General features: G+C 48.0%; 2 protein-coding genes across 2 annotated transcripts; both read left to right on the top strand.

Annotated features, from left to right (window-relative positions):
* Nucleotides 1–85: 85 nt before the first annotated feature.
* LOC125956134 (40S ribosomal protein S10b-like) lies at nt 86–648 on the top strand. Its single transcript, XM_049687708.1, has one exon. It carries the CDS (start codon nt 101–103, stop codon nt 572–574), a length of 474 nt encoding a protein of 157 aa, XP_049543665.1. The 5' UTR covers nt 86–100; the 3' UTR covers nt 575–648.
* Nucleotides 649–15,000: 14,352 nt separating this feature from the next.
* On the top strand, nt 15,001–16,779 carry LOC125958388 (phosphatidylinositol-3-phosphatase SAC1-like). Its single transcript, XM_049691683.1, has one exon. It carries the CDS (start codon nt 15,001–15,003, stop codon nt 16,777–16,779), a length of 1,779 nt encoding a protein of 592 aa, XP_049547640.1.
* Nucleotides 16,780–17,009: the final 230 nt, after the last annotated feature.

Here is a 17,009-nt window from a genome sequence, read left to right on the forward strand (position 1 = left end):
CATGTGATCTTAATTGAATTTCCCTCCCTTTTTTTGTGTTTGTCCTTCCAGCATCATCGGGTGCTCTTGCTGCAGTTAGTTTGCATATCAAATCTCCAAGATGTTTATGCCGAAGGCTCACCGGGATGCCATCTACAAGCACCTCTTCAAGGAGGGTGTGCTGGTGGCCGAGAAGGACCTCCACGCTCCAAAGCACTTGGAGCTGGACACCATCCCGAACCTGCACGTCATTAAGACGATGCAGTCGCTCAAGTCGAAGAATTTTGTGAAGGAGCAGCTTGTCTGGTGCCACTACTACTGGTACCTTACCAACGAGGGCATCGAATACTTGCGCGCCTATCTGCACCTGCAGTCGGAGATCGTCCCGTCGACGTTGATGTGCGCTGCTCGTGCTGCTGGATCGCTACGCGCCCAAGGTCCTCGCCCAGGCGGACCGAATGAGGGACGGTCTGAAGACCGTCAGGCGTACCGGCGTACCCAGCAGGCCAACCCGGGTGACAAAAAAGGACATGCTGGTGCCGGTGCTGATGACCTGGAGTTCCGTGGTGGATTTGGCCGAGATAAGCGCATGTAAAATGCACGTTGAAGATGAAGCCGCAAACTTGGAACGTTTGAATTGCAGTTCCAATTGTTGTTCCGGTAGGATCCGATCGCGAACATATCGGAAAAGGAGTAAATAAAGAACCGGAACAACCAACCAACGAATTCCATCCTCTCTAGTAGCTCTTGTTCTCTTTGTCGTTCGGTTGCAAAGCAACAGTTGCATAGCAACCTTCAACACATGCTATTGGAGCTGTTTTCTAGTGGATCACTATCACATCGCCCCCTCTGAACAGGATAGAGAGGGAATTCCTCGTCAGTATCATGACTGAATCACGTCATTCCAGCAGAGTTAGTGGTTTCGGGACGCTGCGATTTAATTACGTGCCACTTTTTGTACAGAGAGAGAGATATAATGGATTTAACTTCATTTTCTATTTTGTTGGGTTATTTTTTGTCGCGTATCCGATATAATTAACAAAATGAAAAATTGAATAGTGCTTTCAAATTTCACTATTATTGATCATCCCCCGGGTTGCTCCGTTCCGCTGGATATGTAACCGCATCGTTTGGCATCATTAATATGCATACTGTTGGGTCACATTAGCTGTGCGTTGCGGCCCAGCGGCTAATCAGCAATCAGCAGCAGTTTCGTATTCCGTCAACCGGTTCCGGTGTCCCCGTTGTTGATATACTGATCAAATTGAATTAGCACGTTAAGCGATTTGTCGTTGAGCACTGAAGCCATTAATTATATCGCGCCCACGCTTAGGCTGCTGTAAGCGACACCTCATTTGTAGTGATTGATTGGATTGGAAAATGAAGCTCATTTGTGGGCCCCGGGTAATCCCGGGAATCGAGTGTGTGTGGATGTGATGTGAATTGTAATATTACATGTCCCCGATGTTCTCGTTGCTGTGCACCCTTAGTCTTGCACCCATCGAACGCATCATTAATATCAGCTCATCGTGCTCATCACCATTTTTCCGATCAAAACATCAACCGATTAGAATTAACATAAAACTCATCAACAATTATTTCTGCTGTACTACCGCGAATCTTTGCAAAAACTTCGACGACAACGACCATCAAAGGCAAAAGACATCAAAAAGGCGAAGGGGACGGGAGCAATAAAATGCTTTATTCGGCATTAGTGGGTCCCATGGTAATGCGATTTATGGTTGCTCTCCCACCCACAGAAAAAACGCCCGTTTCACAGATTAACGGAAGGATGAGATGGTGGCAAGATGGATTTGTGTGCTGCTGGCCAATAAAACTCGCTCACTGAGAATGCCCCGTCCAGCCCAGCATCATCGCCATTAGCTGGTAAAGTGGCCAAGCGTTTTATAAACATATTTTATGATTCACGATCCCTCGGGTCGGTTGCTCGCAGGCACCATAAATGGTGGTCTCGACAACTTAACGCCCACCCCACCGTGGGGTCAAATCGATAGGCCAATCGTTGGACCGTTGCAGTTTATGAGGTTGTAATAACCTTCGGCCCAACCTTCGCCTAATTGCATCTCTCGATTTACCGTTGTTTTTATTTATTGGTGTTGCTGCTGCTGCTTGTGGCTCTGTCTCAATTTCCTGAGCCCGAAGCGGTGAGAAGGGTTTAATGCTTTTCGCTCGGGATGTGATTATAATCTCCATCCCGGAAGTTCGCTATCTATCGGAACCAATCAGTCAATCCGCAGAATTGCTACAATGGCCACAGAAAATTGGTCACCGAAAAGGGACAACCGAACTCTCTTATCAAAGTTCCTTCTCCTCCCCCCTTTATACCACCGGATAAGGGTGCAGTGCAGCCCCCAGTGTACTCATTAATAAGCCATCAATTTGACGACGGTCAGTCAGGGGATGTCCCGAGGCGCGGTGGTGGCGCCCAATTGAGACAGCATGCCAGTTGAAGTCGGTTTTCGGTTTCATTTCGGGGGTTTTTTTTGGGCTGTCAAATTTGCCTCTCCCCGAGTGGGGAAATTCTGCTCCTTATCTCCTGGGGTTCAAAAAGAAAATAGAAGGGAAAACAAATAATATATCACCATTTGGGAGCATTCGTGGCCCGGTGGCCAATGATATTCGTGCGTCACAGACACAAGCCTGCGTCAAGGGTTTCGCATTTTTCCAGCGAAACTTTGGGCAACCCTCTGCAATGCATGGGAGCAGCTCGTAAAGTACAACTAAAGTGGGCACCATAAACCCCCGTATCCAAAAGCGTTTGGCCCAGAGAAGGGCCAGACGGTTGACTTTAACTTGATGCCTTTCTCGCGTTTTCCGGTCGTTGTCTCTGGTGTGTCCCTTTCTGCTCGTACCTTTACCACTTACTTTTGTCGACCTCCGTTGTTGTTGCTGCTGTTGGTGCTACTTTTGACTCCTCTTGACGCCCCCTGTGGGGGGAAAAGTGGAAAAAGGGGTTAAGGAAAATAAAATTAGATTTAAATACGACTTGACTGCATTTAGGGTGATGGCGGTGGTCTTTGAAGGAGGACCGCGAGCCTTTTTCGGCCCAAACCCAAACGGTCACCGTGACCGGCGTCTCCCGTAAGTCGCACCGTAACTGTCCTGAAAGTGAATGATTACGAAATGGCGTCGAATGGTAGCTCTCACGGAAGTGGCTACAACGAAACGAAGAAAAAGAAACACATGAAAAAGTGAGCAAAATATACCTCAATTGAAATGTCACCCTCGAGGCTCCGGGCTCGAGTTTGTCACTCCTCCGGGGTTGAAGGAGGTCTCCGGGTGTTTTTTTGATTATCTTTCCAGTTTTGGTAGACCAGAACCGCGTGGAAAAAGGCCTGATATTAAAAACTAGAAAAAAACCCCAGAGGAAAACAATATTTTTACTCGTGTTAGTAGTAGTTGTAATCATCATTCTTTGTTCTTCGTTGCTTGTCGGTGATGTCGAGCCACTTTTGTAAGATGATGACCACGGTAACAAGGGAAACTGTTCTATGATTTATGACATCGCGCTACTTCGCCTACTACGCTTTCCTTTCAATCTGGCGCTCAGCAGATGATTAAATTGAAGCACTTCTCTCGAGCGAGCGCATAGTTATCACAACAAGAACAACTACAACAACAAAAAATGTAAGAAAACAAAATGAAGGATGAAGTTATGTGCAAAACGAATGTTTTATGGACCTGCTTCGCGCGATAGTTTACACACTCTGTCCCTCCTCTCTAGCGGAGTAGCAAAATTTCCTCAAACGATTTTCCCGCGGGGAAAACGACCCCTCACCAACGATACAATCTGGGGTGTGTACGTGCGCTAGTTACTTCCTCCTAGCAGTCGCCATGGCGCTGGAATGATGGTTGGAAGTAAATTTCCCTCCGAAACCCCATATCATTACCCGGTGATGCCCCGGTGCCAAGATATTTCTAGTTGACCTCCCCCTGCGGGTGCCGGAAAATGCAAAAGCGGACACCGGTCTGGGTGTTCCAGTGGTGGCCCGCTCGTAGCCGCTCTCAGAAAGCGTCAGTGGCGCACGCGATTGATTTATGACTTCATGTTGTTGTCCCAATCTGAGCGAGCGACCGAGACTAACCGAGTACCCCGGGGCCTCGATGATTTATAGCGACCGATGCTGGCCTCGGAAAGCGGCACTCGAACGGCCAAGTGCCGGTAAACTATCGAAGAACTGCAAGAAGCTCGATGGAAAGAGCGCAACAGGATACATCTCAGGAGGTAGGTAGGTTGATGGCTTTGGCCGCCATTCGTGTTAAGCACGCCGCTTTAGCCGCAGCCTCACCGCGCGGAGTGTCGGTTCGTTAAGTGAGCGGAAGTGACCGCCGGCTGGACGACATTACTCTTTTGGCTTAAATGTGGAGGATTTTTCTAGGTTTTTTTTTGTTTCGTTTTTGTTTTCCGGAAAAGGGTTTTTCTGTGGCTATTTGTGTGATTGAATTTGAAGCACAACTAATCCTGGCGAATGGTATACTTTGAGCAAGCAGTACGCCATTGCCCCTGCCCCGTGTTAGGACTCCTGGATTTTTACAAACTGACCAGCTCCGAGACGCGATGGTGCACCAAAGGCAATAAATTCTCGATCTCGAACTCTCCTTCGGAAAGAATAGTTCTTAATCACCCCCGCCCGGTAAGATGGATCGTTCCGCTTAAAGCCCACCTCGCAATGGATCCATCGTGCATAGATTCCGGTTCAATCTGGACAAGTCGGACACATGGGGCCACACATACACACACACACTCGGATGGAGTACCTTAATACAGGACACGGTACGGTGTTCATTATCACCGTTGCAATAGCGATAAATCTTTAAATGCAACTCGGGGCCGACTATTCAATCCCTCCAACCCACACTTGGCAGTACCGTTGTGGAAAATGCTTCATAAACCAACGTGCGTTTTTTTTATTGTATTGCTTTTCCGCTTTTCCGCGATTGTTTTGTGCCCGCGCGAATTGAAAGTATTCAATTTTTATCTGTTCACTCGGGGGAAGGGGGAGCAGATATGGTGCTTGGTTAGCTTGGTTGCCGTTTTATTGATTTCACACGCATTCACCGCTCCGCCGTCGACCAGCGCCTGGCTGCTGGTCATAAAACGCCCAAAAATCTGTATTATTATTGGCGTGTGGTGTGGGTAAAATAGCGAAAACCATTTTCAATCTGGTCGTAAATCAGAATCGTCCCGTGGATGGACGTGGATGGAGAGGAAGAGATGGACAAAAAGGAAGAGAGAGAAAGCAATGAAATGGCGGAAAAGCGAGCGCCCAACAAAACAACATTAAAATGATGGTTATGATTTCAATGTTCCGAACCGATTGCCAGAGCAGCAGCAGCAGCAGCAGCAGCAAAAAACAGGTGGCCCGCAACGGCACGGTGCGTAATCTTCTAAATATTCTAACGACCGGGGACATTCCCAGAGGTTTTGGTTTCCCGTTCCACCCCGTTCTACCTGCCCCATTCTGCCTCCTTTTCCACTTCTTGTTATGGAGAATTTTTCAGATTTTTCCCAGAAATAAAAACCTGCCAAACAAAGCAAGCTCTTCGGTTGGTGGGGTACTGGTTGGATTTTCTAAGCTTTGCCTAAAGTACCGCCAAAGCCACGTTAGCAAGTGTGTGTGCGTGTATGTGTCTCGGGGTCTTTAACAAGCAGCCAAGGAACCGCTCATTGAAGGGGACACACGCGCCGAGTCTCCCCATGTCGCTTGTCGCAGTATGGTTGAAAAACACTCTTAAGCATTCGCCCACTTTCTCAAGCGAATCGTTCCGTTATGACGTTATGTTATAATGATGCCTCACGATCTTCTTTAAGGCCTCAACGACCTGAGCTTCACCGATTGATCCACTGTTCCCCGCTCCATGCTTATGCTGTGCAGCGCTGGAGTTGTTGTCCAGGAGTGAAGGTCCTGGAATGGGCCTTTATTCGGGGGGAGGACAGCAAGCATAACAGTGTGCAGCTTAGGCGTGTGTGTGTGTGTGTGTAGTGGCCGTAACGATAAATCACGTTCGCAAAATTGGGAAGCGATTTGTGTTATTTGCATTCGAATTTACATTTCACTTTCCACAGACGGGACGGGACGCCCCGGCCAGGGACGTTCTTGCGTCTCTTACACACACACACACACACGTACGAGTCGTGGCGAGAAAAGCGCCGCTTTTCATTCGCCGGACGCATTGCCATCCTGGCCGCGCTCCCTGTTGCCTCCAAAGGTACCTAATATTTCGCTACTAGGGACGGTATGGCTGGTGTGGTGTTGTGTGTAATGTTTCGGATTTGTTTCTGATGTTTCTGCTCGCTCGATCGTTCGGAGCGCTGGGTCCAGCTTTCGTCGATGCCTTCAACAGCACCATCCGGGAACATTTTCTCGGTTTTCTTTTTCTGTGTGTGGCACTCGCTTCCTAATACGCTTACACACACATCGTCGGGGGCCGGCGTGCCGGGAATGGAGTGTGGCCGATTCGTATGCAAACAGCGAGCGTGTTGCGTACATTGTGCTTGTCGGCGCAAGAAGAGCTTTATTTTTATTGCCCGGATTTTTATTTATGCATAACGGCCCCTCACCGTCGGGAGTGTGAGTGGCAAGAAAGGATGGAAGATCCGACCAGCGCCGGGCCCTCGCCGGGCTCGAAATTGGTGTAGCGAGTGTAGCGATAGGTATTGATTCTTGGTCCCCCGGACGCACTTCAGTCGTAATCGATTACGGGAGTGTGCTCGGACCGCACGTTTGATCCTTTTATTTGTCACAAGCTGCTCTGACGAACGGCTGCTCGTGGTGGTGATCCTGAGCGTCCTGATTTGAAGATGTTTACACACAGTAGCTCGGCGCGCAAGGACGCTCGATTCGATCGATTGTTCGATGTTTCTTTTCGTTTTTTGGTGATTTTATGCCCTAAGTATGACGGATGGTAAATATGGGAATCGGGAAGGTAATAAAATGAGGACGGTAAATGTACAATTTATGGTGCATCAATTATCATCATCTCACCATCATGAGATCAGATCTGATCTGATGCTGCGAACTGGGAATGGCTGAAAAATAAATGAATGATCGGTCATCATGATTTTCACACAAAATCACGCAAACGAAAGCAGCAATAGTATGGTCTTAAAATGAGTTTATGATGAATTCAAGTCAAAAAGTAGGCTTACTCTTAAACTCTTGGCTTACTTTTCTTTGCAAATGTTATATCGCTAAAGACATGCATGTTATTAAATCAGTTGTATAATTGTCAATTTTTCTCCGGTTGATTCAACACCTTTTTTCACAATGTTATTGAGGCAATCTTCGTTCAGAGGAAAATGATTTGGAAAAACTTAAATAAAACACTATAATCCTCCTAGATAAATTGTTATGTTGATAGCAACCTCGATGGATAGCGACCAGCGTTACCTTTCCCTTATTAATCGAAAACTAATTTTGATAACATGCCAATATCGTTCACCTCGTTCACAGTGTTGTGTCCAGTATTGGCTAACCGTTCGCTTTATCTCTCTCTCATCTCGGTATTGCACGGTAGCTTCCGGTGAAACCGATGCCTTTGGTGTTCTGAACGTTGCTGAACGAGGTACCCATAAAACAACCGCACATAAGTAAACGAATGACCGCAGACTCTGTTGCCACAGCGTTGGGCACTAGACAAAGCACAGCAGATCCCCCTTCGTATCCGTGTCGACCACCATTTCCCTCCACCTCCTCTGCCGGCCAGCCCCGTTGCAATAAAGAGAAAATTTAATTCAATTTATAAACGAGCAGCATCGAGAATGAAATAAAATCTAATAAAAACTTATAAAAGAAAAAAAAAGGCCATAGAATAAGGCTCATGGAAGAACCACCAACCAACACCGACGCCGACGTCGACCTTCTTCGGGAACAAAGATTGAGGGAACGTCCGTTGCAGCATAGCAACACAGCCGCCGTAGCATACGTTGCAATGGCAACGATGAAACATGTTGAGCTACTTACAGAGACCCCGCGGACCAGCGATGATGGTCGCCCGGTCGAACGAGCACGAGCCCACCTTTTTGCTGGCGGTTTGCTGCACGCCGATGGGTCACTGGGTCATTGCTTAGTCCGGAGTCCCGTGCAGTCGGGACGTCGGGAAAGGAGTCGGGTTCAGGGGTAGAAATAAAATTGAACAATGCTGACAATTTACGCTCCACCGGACACAGGACATACAATAAAATGGTGCAATTTATACAATCATATTACCCGTTGAACTGGAAGGCGAGGCGAGCATAGCGAGTGCGAGTGGAGCAAAGGCCGAAGACCGCGACGACGACCGACAATATGCATCACTGTGTACTTGGGAGTTGTTTTGAGGGCTACGGTCTGGGTTGAGAAGCCAAGCAATATTGTTTCGCTGGACAAACATCGCTCAAAAGAACCTGCTTGGTACAGGGTTGTTAGTTTGGTTCTTGGTCCGTGCACTCGCTGTGTACCAACTATTAGCTATATCTGTTGTTTTAGAAGGTTACACTTGAAGTCATATCTAGTATCTTCTAGCTTTGATCAGTGCAGAGAAATGTTGCTTTATTAATCGCAGCACAGGCAACGTTTATTCAACTGTAAGGATATATCCACAGTGAATTCCTTCTCCCTAGACCTGACGTTAGCATGACAGCTAGGCTGTGCAGTGCACCAATCACCGATCTACTGACATCTCCTTCAGAGCGGAAGCACATTGCACGCTTAGGTGATGTGGTTTTGAACGCAAATCAGGATGCATTCAGAGACGTACTAATTACTTCCGGGGAATTTCTTGAACCAACCATCGGGTTATTCGTATCGACGTGGGCCTCACACAGTGTTGAGAGCCGTATGGCCTGGGAAAACTGGACATGCCAGCAAACGTAAAGCATGCCGTAGCGTAGACATCATTTCTGGGTAATTTACCTCTACATAGACCAAAACCTCAGAGCAGGACGAGTGCTGTGGTCTGTTTAACTTGCTAGTGCTACTAGTTTAGGCGAAGCGATATTGAGCACCTCGAGAGTTCTGGCGATACTGGAAAACATCATTCCACCGGTCGGATCAACTGTTGGATGCGATCCCTGCAGCCGCAATCCCATTCGGTGCGTTGTTCGCACAAATCAACTACATATATACAGCACAGCACGCAGGCACAGTAAACTATGCACCGTAAACGGTTGTTTTGCGGAGTAGCCATATTCCAAGAATTTCGCCACTTTTTAAGGCGCTGTTCCCTGCCCTGAATCTCTATCGGCACCGTGCATCAGCTGGGCGCTTGACGCGACGACAGTGAGCCGCCTTTTTAATCCGGCCACACGTCTCAGGGCCAGGGGGAACCGGGGAAATTTTATGCCCCAATAATTAAGCACCACCGAACTAGCAGCTACTGCTGCCACTAGTCGGCTACACTCGGTAGCTCGACACCGAAGACCGGAGCGCATCGTAAAGTGGTTAAACTACCGAGTGTGTGTGTGTGTGTGTGTGTGTGTGTGTGTGTGTGTGTTGGTGGAGCGGAGATACTAAAACACAAGTCCTCGCGCGCTCACCGACCGTAAGATCCGTTCCACTGTCACAGCTTGTCGTCTACTTCGTCTGCTTCGTCGTCGTCGTCGTCCTCGTCGTTTATGATTTATGGTACGAGGACAACTAACCAGCCTCATACACACACACACACATACATAGATACACTCAGCAGCCTCATCCAACCCGTTGGCAATGGAATTTCCAAAACTCTCTTCCCTCCTCTCCTCTCTTCCTTCTAGCCTTGATGGTAAACCCTAACGGAACGCAACTCGCACTGTGAGTCACTTGGTAGAAGGGCACGTCGACGACGACGTCGACGTCGTCAGTAGACAGTAAAAAGGGGGCATCTGCCACCAACTGCAGCAAGTGAAGTCGGTGCTCTGAGTCGCTCTAGCTCTAGTCGTTTTATGTGCTACTTATCTTTAAGTTCCACTGCACATGTGTCTCGCAGCCTCACGGTCTGTTCGGTCCCATCCGTTGGTTGATGACTTTCGGTCCCCAGGATTTTGGGGTGGGGAGCATTGAGATGTCCTGGTGGCGGGTGTTGTGTGGCTCGGGTGTGGGTTCCCTCATCTTTAGCTTCGATTGCGATTGCCATTTGCTCTCCAAGTGGTGCACAGGCGCGTGTGTGTGTGTGTGTGTGGACACAGGGTGATGTCTTCTCAGCCTCAGCTCAGTCTGCCTGTCGAAAGGTGTCGGTGGAGCCGGTTGTCATCCTTGGTGCTAACCGGCTTTCATTTGCAGCATAAACATGTTCACTTTACGTTTGACATTTTTAGAAACAAGATAAGAATGAATGCAGTAACTTCAAGGGAGGAGGGGGCGTGGGTGCTAGGTTTAATGGATTTCTTTGCGTAGCTGCCATGTCCACAAGAAGATGGTCCGAAGATCCTCAAGGACATGTCCTCGTGTAAAAGACGAGAAGCGCGCGCGCTCCCGCGTGCGATCAGACGATGACAACTTGAGGCTCCGCAAAAGGCCTTCCCGAGGGGCTCCAACAGTTAAGCTTCTTAACGGCAAACCCAACCGAACCATCGAAAAGAAAATGGCAATCGACCTGGAAAGACTGTTGTGACTGCTGGATGGAGCAGTTGGAGTTGGAGCTGCGGAAGTTGTAATTACAATTTCCAAGACCGCATCTCTTTGTCTCCATTCCCGTTTGCTTTTGTTTTTTGTGCTCATCTCATGGAACCCAAACTGGAAGGTCCCTGTGACGCGTGTCCCTGGTTTGATGTTCCCCACAATCCTTTTAGCATCGAAGTAGGCGACAGGTCGGTGAGTGACGAATCCGGTTGGCGGGTTCACTAGGGTACGGATCCTACGGACAATTACGGTTATGAAGCGACAGCCATCATCAGCAGCGGCCAGCTCTCTGTCCCTGGCAAAAGGATGGATAATCCTAGGAGTATCCGCGCGCGAGGTCGCAATGTTCTCGCTCGCGTTCAAAATGTGCGAAAAGCGCATTCGCTCTGGAATATATAGCGCTGGCCTGGTGGTAGACGAGATAGCAGCGGATCGGAGCCGAGGATACCGAGGAAAGTAATCATCCTCTTACACGTTATTATTTTTCATCTACTTCCGGGGGTCCACTGGGACAAGGTTTTAGACGAACTTGGCGCGCACGAGGCCAACCAGCCAGAGAGACAGAGCGAGAGCCCGGGCCAGGGGCATCGTTTCGTATTTAATTTTCATTCTTCGTTAAAGCACTTTCTGGGGGGAACCGCGCGAGGAGGTGGAATGTTAGATAATACCCTTGCCAGCGAGAAGCGGAAAGCTTGTTCTTGGCCGTGCTGTCGGCGTAAAGCTGCTGTGGTAGTGTTGCATCGCACCGCATCGCTCTGGTTCCGGTCGTTCTGCTTCAATCAAGCATTTCATAACCGTTTATGATTGCGCCGCATCGTTGTGTCGCTGTGTCGTTGTTAATTCGCGTGCCTCAAAGCAGCTTTCAGAGAGCAGCTAAGAGTGTTCCTCAGTGTCCTTTTCGGAGAGCAGTCTAGCCCCGTTACCATTCAACTGGTCTTGAATGGTTTTTGGGAAAAGGTGAAATAACGGAAAAAACATTAAAGCTTTGCGAGTGATCGAGACGAGCACGGTACGGTGCTTTGTGAGACAGGACACTCAGGTATTGATAGTCTTTCTTTCGAAACGCGGCAGTATACTGATGATATGTACCTTGATTGTTGTTTGCTTGACAAGCTGCTAGCTCGAGCAGCAAACCGAAGACGAAGCTTTTCACATTTGTGTGGGATTCCTTTCCCGCTACGCTTGGCTGGATCTCGAATAGAAAGAGATTTCTTATCATTCTTATTGCGAATATTCATCTCAACGTGAACACAACGCCTGGGAGGGGAATTGTCTGGAAGCTAAACATAAAAATCAATTCGTTCGATCAGCATTACGTTCCAGTCTGCTTAGAGTTCCTCTGGCGCTGTGGCGCCATTTTAAAGTGGAACGGCCTACGATTAAGGAGGATATCATCGTTTGATATTTCCTTAAATCACAGGACTCTTGACAATGAAGAAGAATCTACTCTGTTGAAATGCTTTTAGCGTTTCTTTTAAAAGTAGACAGACGTATTTTAGTTTAATTATTTTGCATTTATTTTTACAGTTTGTTTTTGCTTTCTTCGTCAAAGATTTTTCGTCGAAGCGATTATCCTAACAACGGGGTATCGATTATTATAGTTTTTCTGAGCAAATACGAAAAAATCAAAAAGAATATTTTTGCAGAGGTGTATCTTTGTTAAACAGTTTAATCAAATTTAATTTTTTGTTCGTGAAAAGTTGAAGTACATAAGACATTAACGAAAAATGATAGTTTTTAAATAAAAAAAATGGAAAAATGAGTCTTCCTTTGGGAATCGAATTATCTCATGTTTTTCTCATCCACGAATCCTGAGCCCGTACGGTAGCCAGCAGGAGAAACAATTTGCGCAAAGCTTATGCTTTCCCTTCCCTCTTTTCCATGGAACACATTCGTCATGATTGTCTCACCGTAAACACCTGTTATGATTGAGAATCAGGTTTTTTTTCCTCATGCCCAGAGCCAATCCTCCAGAGACTCATAAATTTCCAATAAACAAAACAAAACGATGGCTGCGTCGCTATCCCATTAATAGGATGGTCTGTTTGCTTGCAGCAGTCTTCATCGAACCCAACTGCAACGAGTGTCGTGATTCGCGACAACTCTGCGTGAGCTTATGGCCGTCGATGGCGGTTGCGTGAAAATGGGAGTGTGGTAGGGGGAAAGAATGGCCTCTTAATGGCCCCATTATCGAATACCTCTTCACGACACGAGTGTCGACTTTCACTCAGGGTAGGAAGAAGTGGACGCGCAATTTGCATACCAGTAGTAAATATTAATTTATGGACATTCATTAAAATATTTTTTTTTTCTTTCCGCCTCCTTCTGACGGTCCCCATTTGCTCTCATCTCAGATGAGTAGACGACAACAGGCTGGCGGAGGTGGTTTATTGTACGCTTTCACTTCAAACGCACGATTTTGTCTTTTATGGCGAGTTGTCGTTAAGTATTGCTGTCGTATGAAAATGGACCACTGATTGCTTTGATGGTGATCGAAGCATAAAGAAACGCTTCTCACAATAATAGCTTCGAAAGCGGCTATTCGCTAGGGAATTTTAGCAGATCATTAAAACAGGGCGTGTGTGTGTGTCTGATTTCGCTTTGTCATCATTGATGACCGATGCGGTTCCACTGCCACCGGTCAGCAGTAGCAGCAGCAGCAGGATTCCGTCTCTAATCCAGCTCTTTGCTATTGACATTAATCCAACCTGTTCTGGTTGGCAGGGTGTGGGGAGCGACCAACATAAAATAATAAAATGATGAACTCACATCGCAATCCCGGGTTCGTTTGCTGATTAGCAACGTATAGGAAGACCGCCACTAGGTCCTGGCATGGTCCTGACATGGCCGGCAAATCAGCGAAATTAAATCACCGACAATTAAACATTTATACGGGGAAAACCATAATTAACACCGGCCACCGGCCAGTGGTGGCCGGTTGAGCGTCCGATGGTCATGGCCGCATGCATTCCGAGGCCCCCTTGTCCCTCGAACCGATCTCTGAGCTGACTGATGACGACGAGGCCAGCGGTCTTTTTTTGTTGTTGTTGGGGAAAGAGGTAGTAGAGTGTGGTTCGGGGGGGGGGGGGGGGGGGGTTGACAAATTTGCTGAAATTTAAATGGCCCCAAACTGGTGCAAGTGTGTGTGCGTGTGTGTGTTGAACAAACACGATGACAACGATGACGATGCTCTGATCATCACCAATCATGCGAGCAGGCTCACGCGGGTGTGTGTGCTGTGGCTGCTCAATTTCCGGGATATCATATCACCACCGGGATCAATACTTAATATCATCGGACTTCTGGGAAGGGGAAGGGTGATACATACGGTGTAGAGAGGGCGGAAAGGAGGGGCTGAATTCAATTTAAATTAGTGCCAGAGTCATTGATTGCGTTCTATTTGTATGCTAATGTGCATTTTGGCTAAATTGTCTGTAAATGAAGTGCGCTCCGAACGACGAGGTGGGTGGTGGTGGTGGTCCGCCAGGAGGTGGTACAGCGCGGCATAAAAACATGCATGCAACTTTCACGATCGTATTCCCCGGTCGGGTGTGCCGAGCGGAGTTTTAATTTGTATCGAATTTAATTAATCCAAATGTACATACAAGACCACTTCACACGTGGGAACGTTCCCGGGGATGGGTACGCGGAGGGTGCTTAAACCGAAAAATAAATACCGCGAGGCTGTGGCTTGACCCAACCCGATCCCCTGCTGTGGATTCGTTGACCTGCCGGTCGGTTTGGTTCGATTCCTCCGTAATTACCGCTGCATGTGACCTCTATGCAATCGGCGGTCAAAGGTCGAGGCAACAAATTTGCCTTTTTCTCGCTCGATCACAGCAACCAAGATTGGGCTCGAAACAAAATGACACAAAGCAGCAGCAGCAAAACATTCCAGTTGTATTGAAAGTTGAAATAGGGTATACCGGCCCTAAAATGTTGAGCAAGTGCTGCCCTTCCGGGAAATATTCAATCTATCAGCATTTATTGCTAATGCATCATTTCGTTTCTCGTTTATTCTCTCTTTCTTTCTTAAGTTGTAGGTCGCTAGACCGGGGTCTGGTTATTGCTGAAACGGCACAATAAGTGTGATTGTGTGTTTCCACAAAAGGATAATTGGTGGTCGCGATAATATAAACACAAGCGTCGTGCCCCTTCGCCTGCTCTGCAGCTGCGCAAGCATAAACACTCTTCCATCCGATCGCGCCAGAGATTGGAGCAGCGAAGATCAGCGTTATTTGAAATCTCGCACCCAAAGCAAACACGTCGTGAACTAGTGAGAGTGTGGTTCTCGTTGTCACAGTCTTTGAAAGGGTTTTTCGCTTGTGGGTAAGAATCGTGAAGTTAATCCTCAACTGATCTAATTAATTGTTGATCGTCGTCTTCACACCGTGTAGGATCTTAACATCGCAGTTTGCACAAAATGTTTGGCGTGCCCAATGATTTGGTGCTGCATCTGACGAAGGAACGAATTCTGATCGAAGCAAGTGACTATGCGGCTGGGCAGCATCTTATGATCGATCGCGACAGTTGCGTGGTGACGCACGTCAACGATCCCTTCCCGAACCATCCTATCTGGGACTGTGAGACACGGCGAGTGCATGGTCTGCTCGGTATCATCCCGATGCCCAGTGGTCCCCATCTGCTGGTGATTACCGAGCGAGTGCTGGTCGGTACGTTGTTCGAGAAAAAGATATTCCGTCTCGGAACCGTCGACCTTATTCCGGTGGCTAGTGATAATCGGGACCGAAAGCAAGACGACTACTGCCGGCGAACCGTGTTGAACCTGTTGGAGCAACCATACTTTTACTTCTCCTACGAATACCATCTAACCCATTCAATGGAACGTATTAGCGATGTTATGGGAAACGTCATTAAGCAAATAGTGAACTGCAATAACCTGTATGGTGCCGCCGATCGGCGGTTTGTGTGGAATGATGCGCTACTGTCCGATTGGTACCAGCCGAGTATGCGTATCTTCTGTTTGCCACTGATGCATGGCTTCATCTCGATCAACATGCTGGATCCGATGCTGTATCCTGAGTTGCGGAATCACCGACCGTTGGGTCTAGTGCTGATTTCTCGGCGCTCGAGAGAACGGGCCGGAACCCGGCTGTTCACGCGCGGTATCGACACCGAGGGCCACGTGGCGAATTTTGTCGAAACCGAGCAGATCGTTGTGTGCGGTGACTTATGCATCTCGTACGTGCAAACGCGCGGTAGCATTCCGTTGTTCTGGACGCAATCACCGAATCTACGGTTCCGGCCTGTGCCGAAGCTAGAACCGTACGCTGATCATCTGAGTGCCTGCCGGCAGCATCTCAACGATCAGTGTGCTCGGTATGGTAGTCTTCTGCTGGTTGATCTGGTGGATCGATCCCGTGAAACTGATGCCGAGTTGAGCAAAGCGTATGAGTCAATTGTCGAGCAGGCCGATAATCCGGATGTGGAGTACACCCGCAAAGGACTGTTTGATCTGGTCGATTCCGATTATCTGAATTGCTACATGGGATGCATCGTTAGGATGTTTCCGTTCATTTCAAATTATCGCACCCAGGATTGTGTCATCCGGACGAACTGTATCGATTGTATCGATCGGACGAATGTGTTCCAGAGTCGCGTGGCCGTACGCGTCTGTGCGAGGGCACTTTTCCAGCTTGGCATTGCTCGCGATGCCAGCGATCCGTTGGTTACGATTTTCAAGCGGCATTGCGAGACCGCATGGATCGAGAATGCGAACGTGCTGTCCCGGCAGTACACGGGCTCGGATGCCCTCAAGACCGACTTGACGTTCCGTCAATCCAACTCGATGCTAGGCTATCTGCGAGATGCCTTTAACTCGTTCCAACGTTATCAATTGAACAACTTCCACGATGGCGTACGCCAGGATGCCATCGATTTCTTTCTGCGTGCGTGCATCATACCGGGTCAGCGATTGCGTGCGCCACGTATTTTTCCCGAGCCTCCACCAATCCTGCGAATGGCTGAATGGATTGCCCTATCAAGCTGCCTGATTGGGACGGGTGCGTCCTTGCTAATCACTCAATCCTATGAGAAGACGCGGGACAATGGATCGGGCGGGATGCTCCTTATACTGACGTATGCGTATCTCGCGATAAAACATCCGCATCTGATCGTTGACATGCCGCAGCTCGAATACCGTACGCTAGAGAGTGCCATTGAATACAAAGAATCAGAATAACCGATGCGGTAAGGTGCACTCGAGCGACATTGATAGTTAGGAATCATATCAAGGGTTCACAAAAAGGACCATCTTTTAGTGTGTAAGCATTTTATTTTTTTTGTTTTGGGGGGCGAACTTGACGACGAGAAATGAAGTTTGTAATGGAGCGATAAAGAGCAAATAGCATGAAGCGGCATTATACAAAAGCGTTGTACGATGAAGTAATAAAAACCTTTCTCTTGATTCAT

Source organism: Anopheles darlingi, chromosome 3 (assembly GCF_943734745.1).
Source record: "Anopheles darlingi chromosome 3, idAnoDarlMG_H_01, whole genome shotgun sequence".
Taxonomy (NCBI): domain Eukaryota; kingdom Metazoa; phylum Arthropoda; class Insecta; order Diptera; family Culicidae; genus Anopheles; species Anopheles darlingi.